The 19,968-nt window shown below is 42.0% G+C and overlaps 1 protein-coding gene across 7 annotated transcripts in view; it reads right to left on the bottom strand.

Annotated features, from left to right (window-relative positions):
• Positions 1 to 19,968, bottom strand: part of hdac7a (histone deacetylase 7a) — a 60,248-nt gene that overhangs the window by 6,747 nt on the left and 33,533 nt on the right. For 5 of the 7 annotated variants that reach the window (XM_061672539.1, XM_061672556.1, XM_061672548.1 and 2 more), the window contains 19 exons: positions 18,054 to 18,234; positions 16,550 to 16,640; positions 15,849 to 15,969; positions 15,321 to 15,421; positions 14,844 to 14,966; positions 14,648 to 14,760; positions 13,611 to 13,712; positions 12,116 to 12,287; positions 11,469 to 11,674; positions 9,375 to 9,575; positions 7,388 to 7,619; positions 7,051 to 7,184; positions 6,626 to 6,746; positions 5,987 to 6,036; positions 4,722 to 4,829; positions 2,646 to 2,701; positions 2,208 to 2,295; positions 2,007 to 2,126; positions 1,841 to 1,938 (listed from right to left, as the gene is read on the bottom strand). In XM_061672539.1, coding sequence (XP_061528523.1) covers positions 1,841 to 1,938; positions 2,007 to 2,126; positions 2,208 to 2,295; positions 2,646 to 2,701; positions 4,722 to 4,829; positions 5,987 to 6,036; positions 6,626 to 6,746; positions 7,051 to 7,184; positions 7,388 to 7,619; positions 9,375 to 9,575; positions 11,469 to 11,674; positions 12,116 to 12,287; positions 13,611 to 13,712; positions 14,648 to 14,760; positions 14,844 to 14,966; positions 15,321 to 15,421; positions 15,849 to 15,969; positions 16,550 to 16,640; positions 18,054 to 18,200 — 2,384 coding nt within the window. In that variant the 5' untranslated portion in view covers positions 18,201 to 18,234. The remainder of the gene's footprint in view (positions 1 to 1,840; positions 1,939 to 2,006; positions 2,127 to 2,207; positions 2,296 to 2,645; positions 2,702 to 4,721; positions 4,830 to 5,986; positions 6,037 to 6,625; positions 6,747 to 7,050; positions 7,185 to 7,387; positions 7,620 to 9,374; positions 9,576 to 11,468; positions 11,675 to 12,115; positions 12,288 to 13,610; positions 13,713 to 14,647; positions 14,761 to 14,843; positions 14,967 to 15,320; positions 15,422 to 15,848; positions 15,970 to 16,549; positions 16,641 to 18,053; positions 18,235 to 19,968) is intronic. The other 2 variants (XM_061672584.1, XM_061672574.1) reach the window with 2 other exon arrangements.

The raw sequence follows: 19,968 nt of genomic DNA, 5'->3' as shown, positions 1-19,968 counted from the left end.
GGTGGGAGGGAGAGGACAATTATTAAAGATCAATCAGACTGGGGGCTAGGGGGGGGGGGGGGGGGGGGTTGCTGGGCGTTGGTGACTGAATAAAGAGGTGCAAAGAATAAAGGCTAAAAGTGTAGGGAAACGTACACCCAAACTGGCCTGTGAAACGTGTGTTTCACTAAATGGCTAACATGCTTTGTGGCAACATTTGCCAACGTTATTATTGATAGTAAGAGGGCGGGGGGAGAAAAAGCAAAATCCCATTTTAGCTACGTCTACCAATCTTAACTTGGAACAGTTTGGAGAACATAGCTTTCAAATTGTTGCTGTTTAATGAAAAGTATTTATCTGCAAAATGTGTTGGGGGGGGCTTTCTAACAGTACCATTTTTGTTTCTTTAGACAAAACAAGCCAACAACACGGAGAAGATGGAGCGTTTTCATTGGCCAGCTATAGTAATTGGAAGGAAGAAGTAATACGTAATAAGAAAGAAGAACAAGAAGAGCATGAAAAAGAAGAAGGCTGAAGTTTGTAGAAAAGAGCGTTACACAAACACATGCCTGCTGCCTCCTCCCGACAATGTCTGTGAAGATTAGCACCCTAACCCCTCTTCCAGTAACCATGCGGTTGCCAGTTTTCCTTGGGGTTGACAATTATCCAGCTGACGAGCAGGAAGGAACGGCCCACAAGACGTGGGAAACATTTACTGCCACAAAGTTGAACATTTATGGCGGCAAAGGACTACTTTTGTCGAAATGAAGCTCCTCGCCTCACTTCAAATTGTTTCTTTGGCACTCGGATGTTTTTCCGCAAATAACAGAGGCTAGGTTCCAATGAAAACCTTAGAATAGGCGAATCTGCCAAAGTCGAATAGGCACGGCTTCACTGTAACTTACTACTTGGCATCGACCAATTAAATCCGGCCCAACTAGTTTGCTGCCTCAATTGGATGCTATTGAAATCAAAACAGGAAGTAAATCGGAAGGGAAAGACGTTTATATATACTGCAATTGAGTACAAAGCCACAGAGGTTCCCCAGGCTGGTGAAGATAGCATATCAGCATATCTCCATCCCGTCACAGTGGCTACTGTTACATGTAGGGCTGTCACGATCAAATCCTTTTAGAATCAATTAGCCTATAACTATTTCAGCGCGTACTCGCCGCAGCCAAACAACCCCCTCCCCCATCCCCCCCCAAAAACAACAACAAAAACATTATTTTTTACTTTATTCTCACTTTGGACTTCTATCCTTGTACTGCATATGTTGGTACTGAGTGTATGGTACAAACGTCGTACAGAATTTAGGACAGCAAAATCAGCCTTTGCTAAACGGTTCGCATTCGCGATTAGCATTAGCAGCGCTCGCGATAACCATTTTAGGTAAAAAGAAAAACAACGCTAACTAGAATTCAGTTCACCAATACATCATGGTACATGAACATTACACATGTAATAGTGTCTTACGATACACTTACAGATGCTCCTCTGTCGTTTTTGGCAAAGTTTATCAGTGGTCCAACACTGCGTCCGCAATAAATATCCGTGTGGAACATTGGTTCCCGGCGGAACTTTTTTTCCTTTTTCTTTTGTGGTCCCGGCGGAGCTACCGCGCCGATCGGTTTCTGAAGTCGACTTAGCAGAGTTATTCGATTGTCTTCCCCAGCCCTCGTTACATGCTAACAAAAAGCAGGAGACTGTAAGAGCTATTTTCTTTGGTGACAGTCAGTGTGTTTCTATTAGCTTTATTTGACCTTTTGGTTCTGCTTTTCTGAGCATGTACTTGTGTAAAATGTATTTCGTTGTTCCTAAGAAGCAGCAGTGTTTTTTTTGTTTCTTTCTTTTTTCCTACCTGAATGCAGCAAGGTACTCTGCATCCCCCATGGGAGGGTCCAGTCCACCTGTCCATGCCACATTCACGTTGAAGCCCTCACCAGCGCCAGAGCCGACCTAAAATGAAAACGATTTTGTCAGAATTGGTCGCATTCTGGTACATTCGGCCCAGATATGACACCCACCTCAGCAGGTGAGCCGCTGCCAGGAAAGAAGTTGCCATGATCATAGCGATGAAGCGACATATAGAGGACGCTTGGGTCACTGTAAAAGATTTCCTGGGTCCCGTTACCATGGTGAACGTCCTAGCAACATAGAATATAAGTATTTTTCACATCACTATTAACACCAGCAGTATAAAAATAAACCAAAGGTGATAATCTTACCCAATCAACAATTAGAATTTTGCTGACACTGAGCTTCTGTTGGAGCTGTTTGGCAGCGATTGCCACTGAATTAAAGTAGCAGAAACCCCTGTGAAGAAAGAACACAGATATAAATTAAGATAATAGAATGGAAAGACGGCAGTGGTTAGACCTGACTCCGTTTAAGAAATTCAAGTGTCTTCATGATGTTTATCTTAATCAGAATCATCTTTATTTGCCAAGTATGTCCAAAAAACACACAAGGAATTTGTCTCCGGTCGTTGGAGCCGCTCTCGTACGACAACAGACAGTCAATTGACAGAGAACACTTAGGAGACATAGAGACAATGAGAAAAAAACAGTCACTGAGCAATAAAGGGTTGCTAGTTATCTGGTAATGCCGGTACATTTTTTATTTTGATTTTAAACAATAAGGGACAGAAACCCACACACACTTACATTGGGTTGGACGGGTCTGCATGGTGCCCTGGTGGTCTGACCACAGCAAAGCCATTCTGTTCGGAAAAGAAGGTTTGGTTCAGCTTGTCACTCGAAATAAACATCAGTTTGTAATGTATATTATCAGGAAAGTGTTTCAGAGAATTTCCGGGGGATTATTTGCCACTGAAAATGACAACACTTAAGATTCATAACCTTGCATACACGTTACATGTCTTGTGTCTGAATGAGTCATCCGTTTAGTTACTTAAAGTAATTGATTAAATTAGTGCATCATGTTTGTACATTACAGTATACCGCTACTGTTGAATTCTATGCGGGGCATTTTTATCTTTCTGTTCACTTCTTTGCAGGTGAATCAATGGATTGAGGCTCTGAGCAATAAAAATTTTACATTCATGATTTACTCACCAGATACACCTACAAAATTTAATCTGATTGACACTGAAAGAGGTACTTATTCAACAATAGGTTACAATTTGCTGAAATAAGATAAAAATTAGTAGACTTTACACCGATTTTATCGGCCAACAATTAGCATTTTCTGCTGATCGGCTTTATTGTCATAATTCGCCAATCGGCTCCGCAAAAGACATTTAGTCCGCGTCGCCACCGTGCACAGTATATTTGAATCCAAAAGATAGTTTATTTTTAGCCTTGTCACATGTCTTTTGACGTAGAACTGTAAATATCTGACGGCCAATAAAGTTATTTAAAAAAAAATAAAAAAAAATAAATAAACAGCAGCAGTGTGGGACAGACAACACGTAATGCGTGGATCAGACTACAAGACAAATTCAGACTATGTCAGACTACTGCAATAAAATCTTGTACTCAGATATCACCGCATCCCGTTTTTTTATGATCATTGGGCTTTATCTTGTCAGCTCAAATGCGACCGGATACACTCGTTACCGCGGCGGCGACAACAAGAGTGGATCGTGCCGACTGTGTTATAAGGTCAAAATGGGGGAAAACGTGTGTTGGTGGTCACCGGTGCTCGGGACAGGAGAGGACGTTCGTTTAAGGCTTGCTTGTGGTACGTTCCCGTACGTTTAATACGATGCGGCTCCCAAGCAGGCAACAAAAATGTTATGTAGCCTAGCAAGCTAGTGCTAGCACTAACGGTTGTACGTCAACATGCCGCCGTTCTGTCGAATCATGCTCTAAATCATGGGTGTCAAACTCAAGGCCCTGGGGGCCAGATGCGACCCGCCACATTTTATGTGGCCCGCGAAAGCAAATCATACTTGTGAACTTCTGTGATTTTTAATCAAATCTGTACCCCAATTCCAAATTGCCATAATAATAAACAGTAATGTTGAGATATTGCTTTTTTCTGTTACCAAACCCTTCTTCGACACTAACTTAAACAATACTTGAACAAACTATTATCATTGTCTTACACCCTGAACCGGTCGCCAGCAAATCGCTGGGCACACGAAACAAACAACCATTCCCACTCACAATCACACCTACGGGTAATTTAGAGTCTTCAATCAACCTACCACGCATGTTTTTGGGATGTGGGAGGAATTATTTCCATCATGTAATGTTGACTGATTAGAATACACGATCTGACTAGAGCAGTGATTTCCAACCTTTATGGAGCCAAGGAACATATTTTACAATTGCAAAATCTCACGGCACACCAACACCCAAACATGTCAAAAAAAGTGGATACATTAATTTACTATATTTACTTCCTGCCATCTAATAGAAGACCATTCATTTGTTCTGTCTGTCACTATGCCTCAGTGGCATACATAGAGGAACAAAGATACATTATTTATTGGAAATATAATTTGTTGAGCAATTAAGTACACAAGTATATACAGTAAATGAACAGGTCATTTAAAGAAACGCATTGCGCCATCTTGTGATCGGATCGTTGGTCTTTTTTTTTTTTAATAAACTCGCTCATTGGCCCCAAAAATCCTGATCGTGTCAAAAAATTATGTCATAATAGAAATGTAATGGACTGAAATCTTGCCTTTGGGGAGATGAAATCAACAACAACAAAAGTTAAAAAAAAAAAAAAAAAAAAAGAAAAGAAAAAAAAAAAGACATTCTTACCTTGAGCTCACCCTTGGCCACTCTGACAGCCAGCTCGACAACACTGCCAGCGGCCATGCGTGACGCTGTGGACGTGTGCGACTCGTTCCAGATGGTGTCGTTGTCAACCTGCAACACGAAAGACAAGCGACATAACAAATCAATGTTCAGGCACGACCCTCCATCAGGCGTCTTACACCTTTGCCAAGGGTAAATTCAAGCACATCCGTTTTCAAAGCTTCTGCAATACTTTGCAGCTGTGGTAAACGATATTTCCCTTGTTTCGATATACAGGTAGAAAAGAGATACTCAAGATCATTATTTCAATTAAACACATAAAAATGAGGAAATATTATGCTATAGTAAGTATTGTTTGTTTCATAGCAGAAGGAGTGAAAATTAACTGTAAAGACATACTGTACTGTTTTCTGAACACATTTAATTGTATGGTATTTGATTTCTCAAATTAAACAAGAAAATTCCCAAGAATTTTCCCAACAAGAAAATTCTTCTGTCAGAATAAATAGGTGTGGAACCCCTGAGGTCAAACACGATCTGTTCTGAAACACTGGTCACCGTCCAATTCCTTCAGATCTCAAAATTATTCATCCCAAAGAAAACAATGGAAATCGATAGAATAAGTACAACTCTTGCTAACGACCAACTATTGGCTGTTCATGCCTTTTTTTTTTTTTAACTAACATTTCAACAGTTCTAATTGCCATACACATATAAAAAGAAGTTAAGCATCATAATATGAACACATCAAAACAGGAGAACAACTTTTATAATTGAACGAGGGGGGCGCTCTTGTTGCAAAGGCGCATCTTATTTTATATGTACCAAGAAGTTAACCATTAATGGCATAGCAACGTTAAAACAATAAAACACTCTCCCTTTGAAAACAGATGAAAATACGCATATAAGCCACTCCACAGTATCTAGTGACTACGGCGGTGACCTCATTACATTTAATGTAATTTTGTTTCCATTTTGGTTCTTTCATGTAATTTTTCACTAAATGGCATTACTGGCCACCTGACTCAACATCAGAAACAATCTGCATTGGTTCATTCCTGAGTCGTAGACATGTTGCTTTTATTAGTCATGGTCAGAGAATGCCAAGAGAACGTGTGCTGCGGTCCCCCCAAAAAAAGGCGGATTTTTATTCGTCATTTGCACTGCATTTCATGTAAAATTATGTCAAATATTTCATTTCACTTAAGCAGAGAACATACAATGTCATTATTTAGGGCACTGACAGTGCAAGTGCCTTTTAAACTTACCCCAACACCTCCGCACGGTAACATGACAAACATCCTTTGGGAGAGGATACCTGAGAAAACAAAACGTTATATCAGTCACGTAGTATAATCCATTTTTTTTAAAGCTATAAACGTAATAATGAACATAACTCCTAAAAGAGAGGTTATCAAAATGCAGTACATGAGAGAATAACGTCATTGGTAAGTGTGGCACAATTGCACGCGTGTAACACACACACCGCCACATTAGATCACGTTTGCAGTGCCGAGGAACTGCTCTCGTTTACCACTAAATCATTAAATTGAGTGGCAGAGTCGCCGAGTGATTATTACAGTCGCGACAGTTCTGAGGTTGGGGGTTCAAATCCGGGCTCAGGCCTTTGTGTGTGGAGTTTGCATGTTCTCCTTGTGCTCGCATGGGTTTTCTGCGGGTACTCCGAATTCCTCCCATATTCCAATTTCTTATGTTAATTGAAGATGACTTGTCCGTAAATGTGAGTGGCTTATTTGTCTTATTTGTGCCCGGCAATTGACTGCTGACCAGTTCGGGGTGTACCCTGCTTCTTGCCCAAAGAGTCAACTGCGATGGCTCCAGCTCACCCGCGACCTTAATGAGAAGGATAAGCGGTACAGAAAATGGACGGAAAAGTCGTAGCATACCTGCCAGTTTGCGGTTGTCCAGTTTGAGCCTGTTGAGCGGGTTGGTGCCATAGAGCAAAACATGGCGCTCTGTATGGACGGACTGCAGCTCTTCCAAAGTTGCCTTACGACCACGAATGCTCTGTGACAACACAAGGAGGGCGGCCATCACATGAATTAATAATACATCATTGGTACTGGATGATGAGGGAGCACCCCTTGGAACAACAACTCAACTGGACACATACTAGGTCCAATGTATGAGTCAATCCCTGAAAAAAGCTTCATTCAAAAAGTAAATAAATAAATAAACAGCTAAATGTTAATCAGATAGCCATTAGGGTTGAACTAAAGAGAAAAGACAGTATCGCTTTCGACACAACTCAGTGCTTATCAGTCAGTGTGTGTGTGTGTGTGTGTGTGTGTGTGTGTGTCTTGTGACATACCTCACACTGCCCCCTCAGGCCTCTCTCCTGTAGTCGGGACCAGATGCTTTGTATTCTCCCAGCATGCTCTGGGTGACTGCTGTTGTCTCCACAGGCACACTGGTGCTTCAGCATCTGTGAATCATACACCAGTCCTGCACAGGCGAAATAACCTCTTATGTAGATTGCACAAAGACAGTCTCAGTTATCACAGCGTCTCTCTCTCTCTCTCTCTCTCTCTCTCTCTCTCTGATTGGGCTTCAATGTTTAACCTCACAGGCTATGGTTGACATGACGGTAAAACACGGTGAAAGAGCATGCAAACTCACACCAGGATAGGCCCTAATGTGGCACTCACCAGTGGTGAAGCGTGAGTTGCTGCTGGCCTCCTGCCCGGTCAGGCTCAGAGGTTTTTCAGGCAGAGTGAGAGACGTGGAGGCTGGGGAGGACTGTGTACGTGACAAGGGCCGATGCACAGCCAACGCGCCACAGACCGCACCGCCTCCACCACTACGCAGCATCGGTACCGCCAGCGTCTCCATCTGTCGATGCAACTGCTGCAGCTGCTTCTGCTGCTCCCACAGTAATGACTATAAAACACGAGAGGTATTGATAAGACAGAAGGTACATCCCACATAATGTCACATATGAGAGGACAAAAGGGCAGAATCAGGAATACAGGGGACCATTGGAATTCTTAATTCTCCTTTAGAAATTTAAAAATAAAACAGTCCAAAAGTCAGAAAAACAAAACAAACAAAAAAGCAAACAACAACTGGTCTCGACAAAGCAATTTGCCATTAGCTGAATTCCCTAGCCTCTCAGTTTGTGTTTTTTTGTTGAGTGTTCTGCATTTCACAAGGGTATCCATGACGATAAACCCAAAACAAATGGTGATGACAATGATCTAACTACAACCCCAATTCCAATGAGTTAGGGATGTTGTGTTAAACATGCATAAAAACAGAAGACAATGATTTGCAAATCGTGTTCAACCTATATTTAATCAAAGACACTACAAAGACACGCTATTTAATGTTCAAACTGATAAACTTGATTGTTTTTAGCAAATAATCATTAACTTAGAATTTTATGACTGCAACATGTTCCAAAAAAGCTGGGACAGCTGGCAGAAAAGAGTGAGAAAGTTGAGGAATGCTCATCAAACACGTGTTTGGAACATCCCACAGGTGAACAGGCTCATTGGGAACAAGTGGGTGCCACGATTGGGGAGAAAAGGAGCTTCCCTGGATTCCCTCAGTCATTCATATGCAAAGATGGGGCGAGGTTCACCTCTTTGTGAACAAGTGCGGGAGGGAGAAAATAGTCCGACAATGTTCCTCAACGTACAATTGCAAGGAATTGAGGGATTTCATCATCTACGGTCCATAATATCATCAAAAGGTTCAGAGAATCTGGAGAAATCACTGCATGTCAGCGGCGAGGCCGAAAACCAACATTAAATGCCCGTGACCTTCGATCCCTCAGGCGGCACTGCATCAAAAACCGACATCGAGGTGTAAAGGATATCACCGGTGTAGTGTATTCGATTAAATATAGGTTGAACATGATTTGCAAATCATTGTATTCAGTTTTTATTTATGTTTAGCACAACGTCCCAACTTCTTTGGAATTGGGGTTGTAAAATGGATTTGCCAAAAATGTAATTTATCACTGAAAGTGGGACGCAAAGAAACAGTTTACGGTTGTATCGCTTTTTTAAGTTTCATACAGTTGCCCTTATAAATTCTTTTCAACTTCACTGTGCTGAATTTGACTCGAAATATGAATAGCACTTTACTCAAGTTTCAAAATGGTGAAAGTTAGACACCTGGATTATGTATGGGGAAATTCAATTTGATCCTCTAAGAAGGATTGCGTTCAACTTCCAAGTGTCTGTCCACCAGAGTAGAGTTATTACACCGACAACAATACTCTCTGAATATCTTTGTCCGCTCTCTGCTATGCAGTCACTGACTACTCATCTAAAGTTGGAACAAGTACAGGGAAAATTAAGAAACAACATGCTCAGGTACGTATCACATAACCTTAGGAGAGAATTGTGTAAAGTTGAATGAAGATTGACTAACATGGCTGGTTTGAATCAAATGTACTGACTTCCATTCTTGCTTTGATGACAATCATTCCTTAAAATGATGATTATTGTTCAGATTGGTTCCAAATTGAACACAGTTCAAACTCCATTCCATAACCTACGCAGTCAAGACAGGGATAATGACGCCATCTAGAGGACAGTCGACTGAATAACAGCTTTGGAGGACCTACTGTATATCTTACGTGCTTTATTTTCTTAGCTTGTGATACAAGCACTTTAGCACACCAACCTGGTTGAGTATGAGTGCATGTTGTAGGTTGATTTGCTCTTGGTTACTGGATGTAGTTGGCTCCGCCTCCCTCAGAGAATCTGCCCTCGCTCTGCTCTGAAAGGTCGGCTCTGATGGCGACGTTACCCCGCCGTCCTCTGAGTCCATGTCCTCGGAAGGGATCTGATGCAGTCTGGGCTTTTCGCTGGACTTGGACATAAGCTGCACATGCACGTATAAAAAAAAAAACCCACAAATGATCAAATATTGAGATTTTTTATTACATTTAATAATGTGAAATTGGCAGCAGTTAACAAACATTCAACTGGTTCATATCCCTAATTGTTAATTGTCCTTAATCTTAAATGTTGTTCAATATTGTAAAATCTGCTTCCAATTCGATGTGCCCGTGTAGGATCGTAACAGCTAAGAGAGGTTCTGCACAGAACCAGAATTCATTTTGGGTCCAAGGCGGCCGTTGTGCAATATATACACATTTACTGTTTATATCATTTACACTGTACCTTCTTTAGCATCCGTTCTACCGCGCAGTATAGATCAGTTTTGTTTAACATACTGTAGAAGTAATTGTGCTTCTAATGTCAAAAGCTGCGCCAACATATATTATTTCTCCCATAGTTGGGCCCAATTTCACCAAGGCCTGTTACACACAAAGACAATCGGGCTGTTTTTGTACTGATTTTTGTTCTTCCTTTTGGACAACAAACACCAGAATATGTTTTATAAGATTATCCTAGTAGATTGAGGTGTGTTAAGAGTGGATTTGTCCCGACAAAAGGGTACAAAACGGGTCGGGGCCAAAAATCTTTATGCGTGTGTCACGACGCCGTGAATTGTGACGTGGAATAGAATGTAGCCAATCCAAGAAGCGCCCTCACTGAGGAACAAGGAAGAAAGTGTAAATGAAAAAAAAAGTCGTTATTTATGTGTGTGTGTGTGTGTGTGTGTGTGTGTGGATTCCCCAGACAGCAAGAAGTATTTTCCAATGCAAGTCTTTTCTGACAACATGGCCATTCTACAACGCTCCCACCTCCAGCAACCTTCTGAAACACTCGGCAAACATCAGCGCATACCCGAAATTGTCTGAACGTCTCCGTTTTTGCTCGACCGCGTGTGATCGCGTGAGATTTCTGCCTCGCAGGACTTGTTTGTAGCTCGCTGGTGGAACAAAATCTTTGCGTGTGCGGTGTTGGGATTATCGGAGCACGCCACCCACGCAATGCCACCAAAACTGTTAATGCCTACTTTTTTTATCTTCGTGTGTGGGGTCTGTCATAGATAAATAATCTTTTTCGATTTGAAAAATCCTTATGTGCATGCCAGGCGCGTAAGCAGTACAGTTTGGTTCAGTTGTGTTTGTTATGGTATGTTCTTGAGCGGCACGGTGGACGACTGGTTAGAGCGTCAGCCTCACAGTTCTGAGGACCCGGGTTCAATCCCCGGCCCCGCCTGTGTGGAGTTTGCATGTTCTCCCCGTGCCTGCGTGGGTTTTCTTCCTTCCACATCCCAAAAACATGCATTAATTGGAGACTCTAAATTGCCCGTAGGTGTGAGTGCGAATGGTTGTTTGTTTGTTTGTTTGTGCCCTACGATTGGCTGGCAACCAGTTGAGGGTGTACCCCGCCTCCTGCCCGATGACAGCTGGGATAGGCTCCAGCACGCCCGCGACCCTAGTGAGGAGAAGCGGCTCAGAAAATGGATGGATGGATGGTATGTTCTTGACCATTATTTGGCACCCCTCTTTCAGGATTTCAACCAAAGTGGTGAATACCTATAGGCCATAGCGTGATGCTAAACACACTGGAGTCTGTTGACTAGTTGCCAGAGAATGATCACTTTTGAGAAAGGAATGGGGGAGAAAAAGAGAAGAAAAAGTCACATTTTCTCAAACAAGTCGTGCCATTTTATTGTAATAACCACATGCAGTATGTTGGATGTCCCCCATTGTTATTTAATTTCTCAACTTCATATTGTTTGTTTATTGACTAAACTGACCTGTAATGTTTCATGTAAACCATCTTTAATCTTGTTGCACTATTTTAAATGAATCTTGATTACGGTGACATTCCCAAAAAGCGTAACGATTCTGCCTACCTTGCCAAGGTGAGTCTGCTGTTTTAATCGCTCCAGTAGTTGTGTGTTGTGGTGCTGTTGCAGGAGGTGTGAGTGAAGGGTCCGCGGATTTTGCGGGAGGGGCTCTGAGCGGGTTCTGCTCAGGGGCTTGTGGGCCTGAGCGCCCCCTGGAGACAGTTGGTCCAAATGAGGAGAAAACTGTAGTGGGACCGAGTCGAGTCCAGGAACTGGTTTGAGACAGACGGGCGGACAGCAATTCGTGTCACAATGTATTTACAAGAGGAGAAACATAGATTTATCAAACACAGCATGAGATACAAATCCATCTGGATGTGGTCGGAGGGAGCTGGAGCCTAACTCAGTCGATGTGTACCGTATTTTCACGACCATAAGGCGCACTTCAAAGTCTTCAATTTTCTCCTAAATGGACAGGGCGCCTTATAATGCGGCAGCGCCTTATGTGTGCGCCGAGTTCCAAAATCTGTAAATGTTCTTGGGTGACGCAGAGGAACATGGGAAACGAAAATACGGTACTTGAAAATGTAGACACGTCTGAGTGCAGCATAACGGCATGGCATTTCAAATGCAATAATAATCAATATTCATCCTTCTTAGCAATGAATGGCTCGATGGACATATTTTGGTAATATATTTTAAGTGCGACTTACCAGTGAGTAGTGGCGCGTGTACCAGTCCTGACGGTTCCAGGATGATAACAGGAAGGCGTGAGCTGAGCTGACCCGCTTGATCCTCTCTGCTCAGGGGCAACAATACCTGCGGGGCCCCGGCTGCGACCAGGGGCCCTCGGCCAAGCTTCAGAGGGGACAGCTGACCTTCAACCTGCACAACAGACAGATGTGTTGTGTTATGTCATTTTATAGCCCATAGATTGAGACCTTTTTTTCACAGCGGCCACTGTGCTTTCGTAAAAGTATGTAGTAGAAGAAATGCGTTCCAGCGGGAGGGTTCCATTCCATTTTGAGAAGCAGGTTCCAGCACATTTAAATGGCGGGCAACTTGGTTTTTGCCTTAACCGTGTATCTTTTTAGGCCATATTTACATGTCCAGGAGTGGGAGGCACATTTCACTTTCATAATCTAATTCTCTCTTGGAATGTTTTTAGACTGCGTTACATTAAAAGTGTGATAAATTACTACATATGGTCATTAGAGAATTGCTAAAACAACAAATCTAATCATGGCCTTTGACTTTACTATGACTATTGAATGCATTGGCTTCGGCCTTCCTGTGTGGAGTTAGCACGTTCTCGCTGTGCTTGCATAGGTTTTCTTTGGGTACGCTGGTATCCTCCCACCCTGTCAGGTACAACACTGTTTGTCTGTTTACCTCGACTCTCGTCCAGAGTCGGCTGAGATAGACTCCAGCACACCTGAAACACTAATTAAGGATAAGCGAGATGTAAAATGGATGGATGGATGGATGGAATTAAAACTAAGAATGCCGTAGTGTAGATATATTTCAAATGCATTTACAGACCAGGCGGCACGGTGGGAGACTGGTTGGCACGTCTGCCTCACAGTTCTGAGGACCGGGGTTCAAATCCCGGCCTCGCTTGTGTGGAGTTTGCATGTTCTCCCCGTGCCTGCGTGGCTTTTCTCCGGGCACTCCGGTTTCCTCCCACATCCCAAAAACTTGCATGGTAGGTTAAGTGAAGACTCTAAATTGCCCGTAGGTGTGAATGTGAGTGCGAATGGTTGTTTGTTTGTTTATATGTGCACTGCGATGGGCCGGCGACCAATTCAGGGTGTACCCCGCCTCTCGCCCGAAGACGGCCGGGATAGGCTCCAGCACGCCCGCGACCCGAGTGAGGATAAAGCTGGAAGGAGATGGATGGATGGATTTACAGACCAGATGTGCTAAATAAATACATAAGACATCAAACACATGTACCAATACATTTTGAAGGATCGCTCTTTCAATCAAAACGCTTATGGACTGAGCAGTTCAGGAAGTGCTTTGTGCAAATAGTGATGATATGTATTTTGGTCCATTGACTACCAGCTGCCTGAACGTCTCCAACGTGATTCATAAAGAATCTATCTACGTGCCCCACGGTCTGTTTTTATGTCACTCTACTTCCCTTGGCCGCCTTTCAAAAATGGAGATGTCATGAATGCTTTTTTGTTTAAGTGCGGCGCTTACCCTGGCATTGGCCGGTAGTCCCAGCGTGATGGTGGGCAGAGTGGAAGGACTCTGGATGGTGAAGTTTGCCAGAGTGCCATCTCTGAGCAGCAGCTTTTGTGCCTAGTAAATGCCAAATATGGTGCATTTTTTTCCCAAAAAAAACAATACACATGCATTGGAATATAGAGGCAAACGTTTAACCCAGATCCTTACAACAATCATTAATGTAGACAACAATTTGTGTACTTTATAGTAAAAACCCTTCATAAAATGTAGCTCGATAGCCATGTAAGGGTATTAACCTAATCAGCCACATTAAATTTCATGAATCACACAAGCACAGCAGGTGTGACATTGGTTGCTATGTTTTTTTTTTTTACTTTTCTGTGATTAAATCAATTATGTATAAACAGCTGACACACTCAGCACTCCAGCAGGCTTGTGTGCCGCTGCATTAAACATGTCATTACTCAGTGTCTGGCCACACTCCATGCACAAGAGACTACTCTTCTTATAATACATCTGCTTGTTTGAAACCTGTTTAATTTTCCAAAAGACCAACTGGACTCTCAGATGACATCAAAAATAGGCTCAGTTCATCCAGCCTACCATATTTGTCATCAAATCAAGAGAAGATCTACTTTAGAACAATTTTGAACAAAAAAGCAGAGCCTTTGGAAGTAAACGGATATAGTTTTTGGTTTACTTGGGGGGGGGGAAACAAAAAACACAATGAAAAGATCAAATAATATGTTGTAACCCCAAACACTTTTGAAACTATGTTTGCAGGCTGCTCAATCATTTGAGCCTTTTCGATACCAATGCACTAATTAAAAGTAAACTAATATAGTTTAAGGTTGAATTAATAAACCACTTTCAAATTGTGGCACAATAAAGCTTTTCCTCACAAGAATTGAGTACAGTGTTTGAGTAGGAAACTTAATGCATGACCTGAATAATAAAATAATTAACACTGCTTGCTCTTATTTTGATTTATAAATAGTACGGAAATTAACTTTAACGCGTGTATGTAGCGCACGTGTGTGTTTGTTCACCTCATGTGAGAGGCCGCCTGCAGATGGCACTAGCCCGTTTTCACTGGGAAGACTGTCATTGGGGGAACTACAGCCCGAGACCGGAGTGCTGCTACTGCTGGGCGAGGAGTCTGCTTGGGGGCAAAATGAGTCCGACTCATTCGGAATGACGACAGCGAAAAGGTTTGTTCTGGTGTCGTATCGATGATCTTGTTACCCAGTGTATCAGGTACTCTGTGTCTAATGGTGGGCGGCGCGCTCTCTTTGCGGGTGAGCGGGCTCTGGCGGGTGTTGAGATGCTTCTTCAGCTTGTGCTTCACTTTTAGGTTGGGCTCAGATGCTGATAAAGAATACATTTATGGGAGTTACTTGAGGTGACTTTGGACTTCTTTGATACCACCAATCAATTGTACAGACTAACAACCATTCACACTCACATGGCCAAATAAGAGTCTTTAGTTCATCTAACATGCATGTTTTTAGAGTGCGGGAGGAAGGCAGAATACTCCAGAAAAAACACATGCAAGCACAGACAGAACATTCAAATTATACAGGGGCAGGTCAGAGCCCAGATTTAAACCTCAAACCAACTGTGAGGCAGATGTGCTAACCGCTATTGCACTACGCTGCCCTTGTTTCAGATGGACAGAGACCAACAGCATTTCAATAATTTCCTAGTTATTGTGTATTTTACCTGCTCTGCGCAGACGCGTCCCTTCTGAACCCTCAGAAGGAGGCAGCGAGGAAGATGAGACCAGAGGTTGGGAGGAAATACTCTGGTCCGGGCCCAGTTTTCTGTGTTTTCACATAGCACAAGTCCAAATGAACACATCTGACCTCGAAACAAAAGTCTCATCATTTTGACAAAATAACTATGTATGATTTATTTCTTTTTTTTTTTTTACCACTGGATCCAGGAGAAGTTGTGATTTTGATGTAATTTACCTCATTCTAACAATTTAGCCCATAACATACTTACTCTCTGGCAAAAAAGAAAAAGTACGTGATAATGAAGCGCTCACAGAGATTCCATTTCTAGCGTGTCTCCCATTAGAAACGTTTCAATGTAGGTAGATGTATACTTATACCCTGCAAAGCCTTATGGGAACATGCTTGGAAATACTCCAGCCAATCCTAAGAAATGTATGAATTCCAGTTTGACTCTAGATACACGTAATACGCAGGTACTGTACTGCCAACTTGTGCGTGCATCGTGCATCACCTGTATGTCACTGGCGTAGGAGTCAAAGTGTTGGCGCTTGTTCTTTCTAGTGCCGCCTGCTTCTGCTTCTTCAAGATGACCTCCTGGAGTTTCTGTTTAACCAGCGAACTGGCCACTGCACCTAGCCATTCAACCCGTCGAAAATTCATCAGAAAAAGACAGACGGCATCTTCATGATCAAATCACCGTTGTGTAGTTTGTGCAACAAATCCTCGTAGAAGACATTTACACATTTAAGTGGTGAATGGTTGAAGATGTGAAAACGGCTAATTCTGCATCAGCATTAAGTGAATATGGTGCACTAAAGTGCGATGCATGGTTAGAGCACTTGTTTTGTGTGTGTTTGTCCAAGTATTGGTGCATGTGTGAACAAAGAGGTGAGAGAAAGTGTTCAAGTCAATATTGACTCAATGGCTTTTGCCCATATTCAAAGCTATATTTAACCCCACCAGTTGCACCTCCGCCAGTCAGGTTATGTTTAACTAAAAGCAAACAGCCTTTTGTAAATGGATCAATAAAAAGATAACTGATAACGATGCCATCTTTCGGCATGACAAGCGCTTAAAGCCTTTTATCGTTTGAGACTATTCTGGGAATGGGGAAAACCATGATGTAATATTCGAACACACAATTAGAATTGTTTTCAGATTTTAAGGTGTGCGTGTGTGTGCGCGTGCATGTCTGCCAGTGAACACACTCACTTTGTTGACTCTTGTCCTTGTTTTTGAGCTGCTGCAATTCTTGTTGCTTCTCATTGTGTTCCTGTTCACGTCGCCGCTGCTCCATATTAAACTAAACACCAGGCAAATTGTGTTATTTTTTCAACAATAATAAAAACAATTGTAGTGTTTTTGAAACTATAACAAATGTTTTTAAAATTAAAATCAATACAAAAAAATACAATCAAATTCAAATACCGTATTTCCACACAAGTGCATTTATTCATTCTACTACAGATTGTGGGCGGCCTGTACAAATTAGGGGTTGACAACTAAAATATTTGTTTGTAGTCAACTATAATATGATGAAAGTCGAGTCAAACTCGATGAATTGATATCGATCATTTCCATCTTTACGGCGCACTAAAGCATCGCCATATTTCGACAGACCGGCATAGAATCAAATAAAAACAAATGACTAAAAGTACAACTCACAATTACCCTGAATGCAGCGGTTGTAATTGGTGGGAGCCCTGCGCGTGTTTCTCTCTTCAGTGAGCCGGCCGGTGTTCCATAGCACCGTGTGTTGTAAGACGGGACATCGTAGCCAGGGTCAGAAGAATTAAGCATTTCTCCGTTTCCATTTCACTTGTGCTTCGATTGTATTTGAGGATGGACTTGCATATTTTGCAAATGAACGTGCTACTGGTCTCAATTTTGGTGAAATGTTTCCACAAGCTTGTAGCATAGTACGGCAAGTATGCCGTAGTGCCACGAGTGTTGGGACACAGTGTCGTAAAGCGACAAGTGTTGTAATGTCGATGTGTGTTGCCATACGAATAAAGTCCTCGTTACCACACGGTTGTTGTCCGCGCATTACATACAGAACATTTTGAGGACGAAGATGAAGTTTCACCTCATGCTGCTGTCATCATTCCTCGCCACCTGTCCCATTGGTATGAACACTTTAAGACTAGCGACGATCGGACTTGCTAGCGAGGCTGACCGCCGTGCTCATCCACAACCAGACGATTTTTCTTATCACGGACCAGCGCAGAGGTATGAGGAATGCTTTACAGAGCATTACTAGTCCGGCGATGGCAGCAGACGGGTGAGTCAAAAGTCCACTGTTACTTGGCCGATTGAAAAAAAAAAAAAAAAAAAAGTAACTAGCGAATAGTCCACCTCATGGTTTAAATGTCGCTTCGGAGTAGTAAAGTCGACTCATCGACGAATCGGTTCAACCCGTACTACAAATACATTTTTAGAATAACAAGATACATATATATATATGTGTATATATATATATCATTGTATCATCCTCCCTAATAGGGTGCAGTTAACTCAAAAAAAAAAAAGCCGCCATACTTTTAATTAACAGATATGTGTTAGAGTGCCACAGTAGGAGCGTGACAAAGGAATTTAAATGTGGACTAATTGACACACCGCGCCGATCAGAGAAGGGGCCGCTATTTGAATGAAATTCCGTATCAATTCAGGAAAAAAAAAAAGTTGGATTCATTAAAGTAGTATTTATCCTTTGTACCCGTATGTGCTGTTGAAGCTGCTGTTGGGAGAAGGAGGTGCGGGTCTGCGAGGAGAATGGGCTGAGAAGCAACGGCGGGTGCAGGGGTGTGAGGAGTGCCGTGTCGGAGCCAGGGCGCATCCCCCGCTCTCCCACCCTGAGGTCCATGAGAAACGAGGTGACGCACAACACACAGGAATCTCTAATGGAGGAGAGGAGAATAACAATTCATAGTATATTTAGACTTGATTTACTCCATCTTATAAAGTGGACCGAAACAGTAATCACATAAATGACATGCTACACAATGTTCGGCCCCCACTGCGACACAAAGTTTCCTGTAAATTAATTCAATTCACTCACAAATAAAAAAATAGAACAAACAGATGGTGGTGAAAACAGAACATACTGTATATCATTAACATATTTTATGAGGTTAGCACTTTAAGCCTTTAATTTGGCTTGACTGAGAAAATGCCACCATCACACTTGGAAATAAGTGATGACTTATAAGTGATGACTTACATATAATCAGAACTCTGAGTAGTAGCTAGAGGTTATTTATACAAACAGTCATTTCTACAGTCATCTGCATAAACCATACAATGACGAGCTTCATTCTAAATCTCCTGAAACACACAACTTGAATTATACAAAACGTCTGCCACATAGGAAAGTCAGGAATTAGATGCAAGAGCCAAGTTTAGAACATACACGAACCGACTCTGCAACAGATTGTGCTCAACCGTAGAAGTTGTACTGTAATTTCAAGTCTCTGCTGAATTTAAAGTAGAGAGCAAAGTCTCCTTGGTGTCATTTTTAAACGCGTATGCCTGTCTGGCCCTGACGGACACTCACACATATTTCCATGTTCTTTGCATGCTGTTGGGCATATTTGCATTGCAGAGTTGAGTCAATGGGAACTATTGCCTCATCGGGCACTGAAAACAGGATCCCGGAAAGGAACAGCTCGGGAAAATGCTGGGGGTGTGCGCACAGACACACACACACACACACACACACTCATGCCCTGAAGCAATTTGGTGTGACATCATTGATGTGTGCTGTAGTTGGTAGTCAAATGTCAACCTGCAGAGTGTGAAGTATAAATGCCACTCATTGAGAAGGTTGCCATGGTAGAGTAGAACAGAATCTAAAGTAGCTCTTTGGGTTAATGTGACATGGTGAGTGCTGCATATGAATCCCTCATATGAGGAGGTGCCAACGTACACAAACCATGACTAGAATGACAGAAATGCTTCAGTAAACACACATACTGTTTATGCTAATCACCACGAAAAACAAGTTCCTTATCATTGGGAAGGAGGAGAATATTCTTTAAACAAAGGGAAGAAAACAAAACAAAAAAACAAAGACTGTTAGTTTGTTCGTGGGAATACCAGTATCTCTCCATGACTCCCAGTGGTTATAAATACACACTGGTCTAACATTTACTAACAGTTAACCTCTTGTCTATACAAGGGGGGAGAAAAAAAACATGCCTACACACGTACGCAAACACGCACAACAGATAAATCCTGTGATGTAAGCGACATCCACTTTGTGTTTTTTGAGAGTGTGACTGCTTTATAAATTCTCATATGAGTATTTACTCTGGAGCCAGAAGCAATCAGAACCAAAACTCAGTTGATTATATAAGGGTTTGAATATTAAAAAAAAATAAAAATAAAAAATAAAAAAATATGAACATCTCCAGAAAGCAAAAAAATAAAAAAAAAAATAAAAAAATAAATAAATAAATAAAAGTGACATTCTTGATCCTTGGCGTATGTCAAAGACATGTTATTAAGCCACCTGGGGACTGTTTTAAAGCTAAATAGCATCGTGCATCTCCTTTAAGTCTGCTTGAGAATTACACCATTAAGTACAAGTACATTTTGGTCTTGTTACTTCTACAGTAATCGAAGCTCCTGCA

Source organism: Phycodurus eques, chromosome 1, assembly GCF_024500275.1.
Source record: "Phycodurus eques isolate BA_2022a chromosome 1, UOR_Pequ_1.1, whole genome shotgun sequence".
In the NCBI taxonomy this organism is placed as follows: Eukaryota; Metazoa; Chordata; class Actinopteri; order Syngnathiformes; family Syngnathidae; genus Phycodurus; species Phycodurus eques.
This window is presented reverse-complemented; position numbering and strand designations above follow the sequence as displayed.